Source organism: Barbus barbus (genome assembly GCF_936440315.1).
Source record: "Barbus barbus genome assembly, chromosome: 12".
Classification (NCBI taxonomy): Eukaryota; Metazoa; Chordata; class Actinopteri; order Cypriniformes; family Cyprinidae; genus Barbus; species Barbus barbus.
In genome coordinates this window covers 32,658,733-32,671,348 of record NC_136740.1, presented here as the reverse complement: position 1 = coordinate 32,671,348, position 12,616 = coordinate 32,658,733, and the positions used below count along the sequence as shown (strand labels likewise).

The window sequence follows — 12,616 nt, the reverse complement described above, 5'->3', positions numbered from 1 at the left end:
GCTCCAGTATTTGACATGTAGGATCAGGCTACAGTTATAATCATGTGTTCCTGTGTGAAACATTAATATGATCCTGCAGACACACACACACACACACACAGACACTCTCACACACACGCACACACACACGCACACACACACAGACACAGACACACACACAGACACACACACACAGACACACAGACACTCTCACACAGACACAGACACAAACACGCACACAGACACACGCACACACAGACACACACGCACACAAACGCGCACACAGACACACGCACACACAGACACACACACACACACACAGACACGCACACAAACACGCACACAGACACACACACACACAGACACTCTCACACACACGCACACACACACAGACACACACACACACACAGACACACACAGACACACACACACAGACACACAGACACTCTCACGCACACACACACACAGACACAGACACAAACACGCACACAGACACACACCCACACAAACGCGCACACAGACACACGCACACACAGACACACACACACACACACACACAGACACGCACACAAACACGCACACAGACACACGCACACACAGACACACACACACACAGACACACACACAGACACGCACACAAACACGCACACAGACACACGCACACACAGACACACACACACACAGACACGCACACAGACACGCACACAAACGCGCACACAGACACACACACACACAGACACACACACAGACACGCACACAAATGCGCACACACACACAGACACACACACAGACACACACACAGACACGCACACAAACACGCACACAGACACACGCACACACAGACACACACACACACACAGACACACACACAGACACACACACACAGACACGCACACAAACACGCACACAGACACACAACCACACACACACAGACACACACACAGACACGCACACAAACACGCACACAGACACACGCACACACAGACACACACACACACACACAGACACACACAGACACACACACAGACACACACACAGACACAGACACACACACACACTCACACACACACACATCTGTACTATCAGAGAACTGATTTAATGTTTGTTACCTTCACAACAAAGTGTTTACGACAGTATTTGATCACAATAAATCTAATTAAAATAAAGATAATAATGGTAGATAAGTATTTTAATTATAGTGTGTTATTGTGTGTGTGTGTTGAGTCGGTGTTGGTGGTAACGTGAGTTACGTAATCAGATTACTTTTTTACAAGTAACTAGTAAAGTAACCCATTACTTTTTCATTTACAAGAAATTGTTTGTATTAAGTATGGAAGCGTTTCCACTACTGAATAAAAAATAAAAACGGTAATTTTCACTTTATTGCACAATTTTGACTTTTTTTTCTCACAATTGCAAGTTATAAATACAGTTCTGAGGAGAAAAAAAAGACTCATATGTTCTCAGAATTGCGAGCGTGTGTCTGTGTTAAGTGTGTGTGTGTGTGTGTGCATGTTTATGTGGTTTATGAGGACACAAATGTGTATAATGACATGGGTATGACAGAGGTATTACAATATGAAGGTGGTTTATGAGGACACTGCCTATGTCCCCGTAATTCAAAAGGCTTAAAAAACATACTAAATGGTGTTTTTTTGAAAATCTAAAAATGCACAAAGTCTCCTGTGAGGGCTAAGTTTAGGTGTAGGGTTGGTGTAGAGCAATAGCACACACAGTTTGTTCAGTATAAAAACCATTACGCCTATGGAGAGTCCCCATAAACCACAAAAAACAACATGTGTGTGTGTGTGTGTCTGTGTCTGTGTGGTTGTGTGGTTGTGTGTGTGTTTGTGTGCGTGTCTGTGTCTGTGTGTGTGTGTGTGTGTGTGTGAAACAGAGAGAGAGCGCGAGCGAGTGTGTGTGTGTGAGTCAGTGTCAGTCTCGCTCGTGCCCCTAGAGGGCTAGTGTCCGCGTCTCTCTCTCTGTGTCGGTTCTCCGCTCGCTCGGTTCTCCGGTGTGTATGTGAGTACGGTGTTCCGCTCATCATGTCCTCCGCGGGAGCTACTTGCGGACCGGGACCGAATCACGGCGGCTCTGTTCCCGCGCCCGGCGCCTCAAACCCGCGAAAGTTCAGCGAGAAGATCGCGCTACACACTCAGAGACAGGCGGAGGAGACGGCGGCGTTCCAGGAGGTCATGATGGACCTCACCTCCACACGGGTAACGAACACACACACACGGTAACGGGAACGGGCTTCCCGCGGGAAACCGTCAAATCCGTGTTTTTCTCTCGGCGCGCGCGAGCAGGTAGTAGCGCACGAGCTAACGGAAGCTAACGAAAATAACGCGGAGATCGTGAAAACGAAATCCGCGAGAGACGTTAAAGACACTTGAATTACATGAGAGATGTTTTTAGAGATGCACTGAGATTAAACGACAGCACAATCGCGTTTAATTCTTGTGTGAGTTTGATGAGTTTCTCTGACAGGAAGCGGTTAGCAGCAGATTAGCATTAGCTCCTCACACTTCACTCATATAATAATAAACGCTATTCTGGAGTTATTATCGCGTTAATCTCACGGTGTCCGTCTCTAACCTCACATGTGAAGCTCGTTCTGTCGGTCTGATGGGTTTTATGTGCTGGCAGTCTCTAAACGCTGCCAGAACCTAACATTACCCTGGTATTTTGTGGACTTGTACCATGGTACGTCTGTGTGGATGATAACTAACTAACTAACTAATGTCAGAGCTGGTTAGTTAAGAGACCTTTACTAGCATCACCAGTCCTGGTCACATGAGATGATTTTACACTTTCAGTAACTGAGTCTGAATTAGTGACGTTCAGCTAAACAAATAAAACACGTAACGTTACTTCACTTTTAATTATTTATTTACATTATTTGTATGATTTAATCTACTTAATTAGATTTTAATTAGGTTGTAGTAAACCGCGTTTTTAATCTTAATTTTGCATTTTATGATTTGTTTAGGGTTTAGTGTTGCTAATAAAAATAAACCACATACTGAAACTTAAATTATAAAATAAAATGGTTTTTAATTAGCATCCTATCATTAAGTTAATATTTGGGTCAAAGATGAAAGGGTTTTCAAGCCTCAAAACAGCGTGAAATACAGCTTGAATTATTGTGGCTGTATTTACAATATATTAGAAAGTGTCCTGTTTAATTAAATAGTTTTTCTTCTGAGCATAAAATAAATATCATCATTTTTACCATGATTTACAGAAAACAGACACTTAAATGTCATTGAGTGTAACAATCTGATCAGGCATATTTACCACAAGAATCAGATTATGACTCATTAAAAGACTTAAAAATTGTACATTAAAAGACTTTGCCATGATCCCAATTCGGCTATTTGTCTGCAATCATTGTTTACTCATTTAAAATCCAATAAAATGTACTATGCTTACTTATTATTTTATATATTGTAATATGTACAGATCAGAATAAGTATGTTTTTAAATTTTTACATAAATATAAGTGTTGCACTGAATGATTATGGATCATTATTTCACCCACATTTTAACATTTTATTCTCCCAAAACATATTTGAAACCTTAAAAGTAGACACTTTACTTGCATTTAATGTGTTTTCTATGCATATAAAATCACTTTGGTCAAATTTCTTTTGATGCGGACATTTAAATATCTTTGACCCATTACTAAGTGATTTATTTTGATTTGGTTTTATTTATTTTAATTAGAATAAATTAAATAAATTGTATTTATTTAGATTGTTTTATTTGAAAAGTATCAAAGTAAACCTGGTTCTATGAATGCAAAATTATTTTTTCAGTTTGCAATTTAAAATTCAATTACATTTTACTGTTTAATTTGGATTTTTAAAAAAGTTATTGTTACATTTTTGCATCAATCAAGTCTTTTATCTTTATTGTAATTTATAAAGGTTATGATGTAATTCTGATGAGATTGTTGGTGAATAAGTGAATCTGAATGGATCATAACTCCCCGAGGCAGTCTGTTTAATTATGATTTGATTAATTATGGATTATGGATACGGAGGCTGGTGTATTGATCTGATGCTGTGTCTGTATCAGTCTGATTCTCCACCGCTGCTGCTGTCAGTGTTGTTATCTGCAGATGTTGAGCAGGTGTGTGTGTGTCGTCTCATGTTTATGTGCGGGTCTCTAGCAGAGCGTAACGCGTGTGTTAGCCAGGGTCAGAGTGGATAATCGTGATCAGTTTGACCTCTGACCCTCAAACACACTCTCAGACTCAGTAATGGGATCGAGCTCTTGCCTAAACCGCTCTCAGTAGTAAATGTATATTTTAACCCCGGGTTAAACAGATGTTAACTCTGATTTCAGCAGAGCATCAGATGCCACACGTTATAAATCCATTAGTGCAGCGATTCCCAAACATTTTTTTTGTCAGCCAATTCTCCTTAAGTTAAAAGACTTGAATTTAATATTTCAATAATATAATAACAGCGCATTCATATGTTCATGGTTCTCTGATGTCGGTTAATGACCAAATAACGTGGATAAACAAATAAAATATTGCATTTATTTTTTAGGATTTGTGTAAATTGATGATTTAATGACTTTGTATTAAGTGTTTTGTTTTGATTATTATTTTTTTGTGATTTAATACATTTTAGTAATAGTTTGTAATTTTGGGGATTTTTGGTAAAATATTATTTTTATTTCTTTTTGAATATTTTGGGCGTTTTATATAGATTTTTATTTCAAATTTGTATTTCATTGTAACATTTTTATTATTTTAATAAATATTTAGCCAGCATTTTATATTGATTTGTTATTGTTGTAAAATTAAAATTTAATTATTTATTTTTTTAACAAGTTGGTGTTTTACTTTATAGTTTTATTTACCTTTTTCTGATTTACGTTTATGATTCACTTTAATTTTGATGGTTTTTATTCATTTTAACTTCATATTTTTATGGTTTAAGAACTTTTTGTTAAATTTTAAAGATTTCAAAAAAAAAATTTTTATTTTAAATTATGCTGCTTTTTAACTTTTATTGGTTTCTTGTCTTTTGTTTCAGATTCAGGCGCAAAAGGTCCGTTTGGCACGAACTCAGGGCCCGTATTATGGTGGATCTCTGCCCAACGTCAACCAGATCGGCAGGAGTGCCTCGGACCTGCAGGTGTGTTTTTGTGACAAATGATGACATAAATGTGTATAATGACACAGGTATTACAAGGTGAAGGTGATTTATGAGGACATTGCCCCATGTCCCCACTTTTCAAAACGCTTATAAATCATACAGAGTGAGTTTTTTTTGGGAAAGTAGAAATGCACAAAGTCTCCTGTGAGGGCTAAGTTTAGGTGTAGGGTAGGTGTAGGGCAATAGCACACACAGTTTGTTCAGTATAAAAACCATTACGCCTATGGAGAGTTCCCACTTTTCACAAAAACAAACGTGTGTGTGTGTGTGTGTGTCATTGGATGCAATGATTCAGCTCATGTAATCCTGTGTGTGTGTGTGTCTCAGGGCTCGTTTCACTCTCCGCTGGACTCCAGTCGCTCCACACGGCATCATGGTCTGGTGGAGCGTGTTCACAGAGACCGGCACTTCATCTCTCCCAGCAGACCCTACAAGAGACAAGTATCCTTCCCAGCTCAGTCTCTCCTGCAGGTTTGTGTGTGTCTGGAGTTATCATGCTGATGCTGTCGGTGTCCTTGACCTCTGACCTCAGACGGACAGCTCTCACAGCAGCTCAGTGTATCTGTCTCCGCCCCCCGACCCCAGCTGGAGAAGGTAACGTGCTTATTGGTTCAATTACTGTAAAATAAAAACCATTAATGGAAATAAAACTCAAATTCTGATGTATCAAATCACAAAGGCTGCCATTTGATTAAAAAAAATTAAAATAGGATGTACACAAATTTTAGTATTTTACAGTTGTAATGTAAAGTAAAATTATATTTATTTTCAAATATTCACTTTTTATCTTACAGTGAAACATTCTAGTAGTAAAATATATAGTAGTAATTTTAATTTAGTAATATTAAAAAATTGATTGTTCAGGATTTTTTTGATGAGAGGTTTGCTATTTTTGCAGCATTATTACTAAAATTCAAGACTAATGGATACTGTTTATATAAGGAAAATATATATAAAATAAGTAATAAAAATTATAGAGTGACTAGCAGGGTAAATAAATTTATTTTTGTTCATTTCAATATTCTGTTAACCCTGTAAAGCCTGACATATGAAATAATATTCAGAATTGATTTTTCCCTCAATATGGAATCATTTATTAAACCTAAACCTTTAAAGACAGAACATAAAATATTTAGAAAAAAATCCAGAAAAACGTTTGTGTCTGTTTTTGATGTTTGGTATAATATACTTGCTCCATCAGGCTTTTATGGCTCTGATATAGTGAGAATATGGAGCTCAATTTTATTCAGAGATTCAAACTGAACAAAATTATGAATTTTCTACAGATGCTGATATTTATATGATGAAGTTCAGATGCTTGTAATGTAAATCAATGAGATCTTTATAACAGTGCAGCAGTGATGGCACTTCATTTGCTGCAGTCATAGCTCATGATTTTGTGTGGATGCCTATTTGTGGACTGTGTGTGTGAGAGTGTGTGTTACCCCCTTTCCACCAGCAGGAACCAGGTGCTAGTTCAGAGCCAGTGCTATAGCCGGTTCTTAGTTGGTTCGACTGGCGAGCGCTTTAAGAACCGGTTGCTTTTCCACAGGCTAGAGAGCCAATACAGAGCCAGGTCTTACGTCACAATACGTTTCATGTTTCGGATCACTAGCGCAGAACACAACAGGCTTGTTCGAGGTGCATCGGCGCCACGCAGACAGATCGTTCGATCAGCACACAACACACCGCGAGAGCAATCCAAAAGCATAAAGAGCCGTCTGCTTTCCAGTCGCTCCCGCAGCACCCCGATGCCTCGCACCGACCGGTCCCCACAGCGCCGAACAAGCCTAAACAAACTATCAACAATGGCGGACGTTGCGTTGCTATTGATGTTCATGGCTTTGCGAACCTACATTGGCATCCAAACACGGCGAATCCTACATGTTCGTGTTTAGCTGCTATTTCAAATATGGCGGTCTAAAGTTTCTGTCGTCATGTTGGTCACGGTAACCCCGCCCCCAGCCTCTGATGCAAGCGCTTTTTTTTGAACCAGTACTGGAACTGCCTTGGTGGAAAAGGGGTGTGTGAGTGTGAGTGAGAGAGAGTGTGTGTGTCAGTCAGCGTTAGGGTTGGGTACCGTTCACATTTGAACCGGTATGGTACCGGAATCGGTGCCTGTAATTCGGTACTGGTACCTTTTTTTGGTACTTTACTCTCTGTGTAATAACAAAACCATTTATTTCAGTGAAAAATAAGTCCAAAACTCTCAATTTCAACATTTTGAACAATAAGGCCCTACAATATTTTCATTTTTTTTCTTCCTTTTTTTGTTATAACTGCTCTCTCCTGCATCATCTGCTGTTCTTCTCTTTCTGGTGTGTTTGAGGACTCTTGTTCTGGAGATTCTCTCTTTGCTTCCGTTCCTCATCTCTTTGCTCTCTGATTCTGATCTTCTGGACCGAACGGAGCAGATTTCACAGACACGGATGATGATGATCAGAAACACACACACACACACACACACAGGCTGAGCACAGGTGTGTGTGCGCGGGTCGGTTAGTTCGGTCGGTCGGTCCGTGTTTAACACGTCTGCTCTTCCTGCTCTGAATCTGTCCTTCGCTCCGCTGGTTCTTTGGCAAAGCTGCTCGTCTCTTGAGTTTGCTCTTCTTCACTTCTGGAAGTAACAGAGGTTTCTCTGTCGATCATGAAGGGACTGGAACAGTAACTTTGCGATGGACAAGAGCCAGATATTCCAGCAGCTGCCGACCACAGCGCTCAACAGGTGATCAGAAAACACTGCACTTCTTCAGTGGATCATTCTTCTGCTGATCACTTTTGAACACAATTATTTATTTTTTGTAGAAAATTAGATTTTGATGGTTTAAATTTTTTACATTTTTAATTTTAAATGAAATATTTTAATGATTTACCTCATTTGTAGTAAGTGCTTTATTTAAAATAATTTATTCAAATTCATTTTATATTTTTATGGTTTAATTAGTTTTTAGGGCTGGCTTTTTTATTTATTTTTAAAATAGTTTTGATTTATTTGATTTAGTTTATTATTCTTTAATTTATTAATCTGATTAATTTGAATGCCTTTTTATTTTGATGTTTTTATTTTATTTATTTTAACTGTAACATTGATTTAATTAATTTTTAGTACATGTATTTTTTTATTTTATTAACATTTTAATGATTTACCTAATTTGTAGTATGTGTTACCTAATTGTGTGTGTGATTTTATTATTTCTTGTAAAATTATTTATTCATTTTAATTTTACATTAATTTTATAATTTTTAGGGTTGGGTTGGGATTTTTTATTTTAAATAAATGATTAAATACTTTTAAATCATTTTAAATAGTTTTTTAATGATTTACCTAATTTGTAGCAAGTGCTTTATTTTGTTATTTATTTTTATTTATTGTAAAATTAATTACTTTAATTTCACATTTTTATGGTTTAATTACTTTTTAGGGTTGGGTTGGGTTTAAAAAATATATATATATTTTTTAATAGTGTTTTATTTTTATGAAGTTATTAATTTTAATTTTACATCTTTGATTTGACCTTTTTAATAAATTATTTATTTTACATTTTACGTTTTATGATTTCATTAATTGACTACGTTCATCAGGTCTCAAAGCCCATTTTGGGACAGGTGATCCGTCTCTCTCTCGGTCAGAAAGCATTAGATTGGCTGATTTTTGTGAAGGGTTCTTGAGCGTCTGATGTGGACGGTCTGTAGGCTGGTCTGGTTCTTCAGTAAATCACATGTCTCTGAGCGTGTCTCGTATGTTATATGTGTGTGTGTGTGTGTGTGTGTGTCTGCAGGACTAACTCTGACTCGGCGCTGCACACGAGTGTGATGAATCCACCGGCTGGAGATCCGTTCTCCACAGGACTCCGCCGACCGGCCGGTCAGTGACACTCACGTGTGTGTGTGTGTGTGTTAGACGCTCATTAGATGTGTGTTTGAGTCTCTACTGATGAGCCTCTGTTCCTCCTGCAGTCTTCTCCTATCCTGCTCCTCCAATCGAGGAGAACAGTCCTGACGACGGACGCCTCCTCAAACCCTGGGACCCCAGAAAGGTGCGAACGCAGCTCGTGTGTGTGTGTGTGTGATTAAAATATCATCACAGAGACAGTGAAAGGTCCCTGACAGGGTTTAATCAGCACACTGAATGATGTCCTGATGAAACTCAGTGTATAGATCAGCTCACAGTGTGTTTCTTCTCTTCTCTTCAGCTGTCGCTGCTCTCTTCACGACCAAAGTCCTGTGAGGTGCCTGGAATCACGTGAGTCTGACCGGCCAATCACACGCCTGCTCACACCATCAGTCAATCATTCACATCATCTGTGTGTGTGTGTGCTGCTATCTATTACTCAGACTAAACTCAGCACTGCTGATGAAGCTGAATGAAAGTGATTGGCTGAAAAAGAAAATTGTGGGCCAAAGACCAAAAATGATCACTTATAAAACTTATATACTCATAATTATTTAATTATCTGTTATATATAAAATAAGACATGTTTAAATGTTATTGTATGTATATATATATATGTTGTTATGATCAGTCTAATGATTCTGGTCGAGTTTTTCAGTCCACAGTATTGCTTTACAGCATGTTTAGAGATTTCAGTGCATCTCTGCTCAGCACTAATTCACTGTGATAAATTACACACACACACACACACACACACACACACACACACACACACACACATGCTTGGTTAAAGTGGTTTATTGCCTGGCTGTATTTCTTGACCGAAGGCGTTTTTTTATTCTGGTTTTCTGCTGCAGTGCTGCCTGTTTGTGTCAGTCTTTGTTTCTCACTCTTAGTTTCAGAACATATTCATACATTAATTTAATTGCAAGTTGCATTATTGTAAGCTAAAGCAGTCAGATATTAATGAAGCACATAACAAATAAAATTCATAGCAGTCAGTGGTTGTGGAGAATGAAGTGCCGCTCAGAGTCAGTGATTGGATTGACTGATTATGTGATTTCTAGTTAATGTGTTAGTTGTTTTTGTATTGAAACTGTGTGGTGATGATATTATCTCTGTCCGCTGAAGATGCTGGTTCCTGTTTTAATGTTTTAGTCTCTTTGTGTTTGTCTGCTGTATGTCCTCGTCTGTTTTAGGCCTGCGATGATAAATGGCTGCAGAATGGATTCTGAGATCTTCTGAATGCATGGCGATTCTCTCTGGACTGGATTCTGAGCTTATATTTTAACAGCAGGTGGCGCTCTACTCTAGTGTTTATCCACACACTCAAATGCTGATGAAGAAGAGCGCTGAAGAGCACTGAGTCTGTAATCTCACCTCGGCTCAGAATGCTTTTATGACGTCAGATTAATGTAAACACAGTCCACTGTGAACACTCTTGTAATTCACTTCAACCTTGTCCAATCTTATGAATGATTTTTAGGTTCAAGTGTGTAAGGATTTGGAAACGAGCAGAGCACGGTTGTTTCTGAAGCATGCAGCGCCACCTGCTGTTCAAAACTAAGCTCAGAATCCACTCCAGAAACAATCACCATGCATTCGGAAAATCTCAGAATCATTTCTCCATTCGCCATGCATCGAATTATTTTCCCAGCCCTAGTCTTTCTACTATTAAACATCTCCGTTCTTAATTTTCAGTAAATTATTAATAAATGTAATACCACTGTTGGTAGGGATGGGACGATACACTTATTATTATTATTATTATTATTATTATTATTTAGTCATTTAGCAGATGCTTTTATCCAAAGCGACTTACAAATGAGGACAACAGAAGCAATCAATTGTAGTATTAAAACAACTAAAAACAGATCCAAAACCAAAAGCTAAAACTTTATAAATACTACCTATACACATTTAAAAAATAAAGAAATTAAATAAAAATGACAAATGCATACAACAAAATTTCAAAACTTAACATTTAAATGAAAAAAAAGCTAAAAACAGTTCAAAATATTAAAGAACAAAAGGTATAAGAGTATAATAATCATTCTAACAAAACACTAATCCAAACACCAAAAAAACAACTATATATATGTATATGTACAACTACACACACACACACACACACACATACAGGTGCATCTCAATAAATTAGAATGTCATGAAAAAGTTTTTCTTGTTATTTCAAAAAGTGAAACTTTCATATATTTTAGATTCATTACATGTAAAGTAAAACATTTCACAAGTTTCTTTTGTTTTAATTTTGATGATTAGAGCTTACAGCTCATGAAAGTCAAAAATCAGTATCTCAAAATATTAGAATATTTACATTTGAGTTTTAATTAATGACCATCTCTACAGTATATGAAAATATACTGTATTATATGAAACCACAATAATGGAGAAGACTGCTGACTTGGCAATGATCCAGAAGATGAACATTGACGTCCTCCACAAAGAGGGTAAGTCACAGAGGGTCATTACTGAAAGCTGTGGCTGTTCACAGAGTGCTGTATCAAAGCATATTAAATGCAAAGTTGACTGGAAGGAAGAATTTGGGTAGGAAAAGGTGCACAAGCAACAGGGATGACCGCAAGCTTGAGAATACTGTCAAGCAAAGCTGATTCAAACACTTGTGAGAGCTTCAGAAGGAGTGGACTGAAGCTGGAGTCAGTGCATCAAGAGTCTCCACGCTCAGACGTCTTCAGGAAAAGAGCTACCAAGCCACTTCTGAACCAGAGACAACGTCAGAAGCATCTTACCTGGGCTGTGGAGAAAAAGAACTGGACTGTTGCTCAGTGCTCCAAAGTCCTCTTTTCAGATGAAATCAATTTTGCATTTCATTTGGAAATCAAGGTCCCAGAGTCTGGAGGAAGAGTGGAGAGGCACAGAATCCATGTTGCTTGAAGTCCAGTGTGAAGTTTCCACAGTCAGAGATGATTTGGGCTGCATGTCATCTGCTGGTGTTGGTCCACTGTGTTTTCTGAAGTCCACAGTCAACGCAGCCATCTACCAGGAGATTTTAGAGCACTTCATGCTTCCTTCTGCTGACAAGCTTTATGGAGATGCTGATTTCATTTTCCAGCAGGACTTGGCACCTGCCCACACTGCCAAAGGTACCAAAAGCTGGTTCAGTGACCATGGTGTTACTGTGCTTGATTGGCCAGCAAACTCGCCTGACCTGAACCCCATAGAGAATCTAGTGAGAGACACCAGACCCAACAATGCAGATGAGCTGAAGGCCTCTATCAAAGCAACCTGGGCTTCTATCCCACCTCAGCAGTGCCACAGACTGATCACCTCCATGCCACGCTGCACTGATGCAGGAATTAAAGCAAAAGGAGGCCCTACCAAGTATTGAGTGCATATACAGTAAATTAACATACTTTCCAGAAGGCCAACAATTCACTAAAAATGTTTTTTTTATTGGTCTTATGAAGTACTCTAATTTGTTGAGATTATTTGTTATTATCTGATTTGTTGAGTTTTTTGTTAAATGTGAGCCTAAATCATCACAATTAAAAGAACCAAAGACTTAAACTACTTCAGTCTGTGTGCACTGAAT

The 12,616-nt window shown here is 38.2% G+C and overlaps 1 protein-coding gene across 3 annotated transcripts in view; it reads left to right on the top strand.

Annotated features, from left to right (window-relative positions):
* Positions 1-1,869: 1,869 nt before the first annotated feature.
* The window catches only part of LOC306878219 (CREB-regulated transcription coactivator 2-like), a 33,992-nt gene continuing 23,245 nt past the window's right edge, over positions 1,870-12,616 (top strand). Inside the window, exons 1-8 of one of the 3 annotated variants that reach the window (XM_079430418.1) lie at positions 1,870-2,198; positions 5,031-5,132; positions 5,481-5,594; positions 5,686-5,747; positions 7,807-7,878; positions 8,933-9,018; positions 9,111-9,190; positions 9,347-9,396. In XM_079430418.1, coding sequence (XP_079286544.1) covers positions 2,025-2,198; positions 5,031-5,132; positions 5,481-5,594; positions 5,686-5,747; positions 7,807-7,878; positions 8,933-9,018; positions 9,111-9,190; positions 9,347-9,396 — 740 coding nt within the window. In that variant the 5' untranslated portion in view covers positions 1,870-2,024. The remainder of the gene's footprint in view (positions 2,199-5,030; positions 5,133-5,480; positions 5,595-5,685; positions 5,748-7,806; positions 7,879-8,932; positions 9,019-9,110; positions 9,191-9,346; positions 9,397-12,616) is intronic. The other 2 variants (XM_079430419.1, XM_079430420.1) reach the window with 2 other exon arrangements.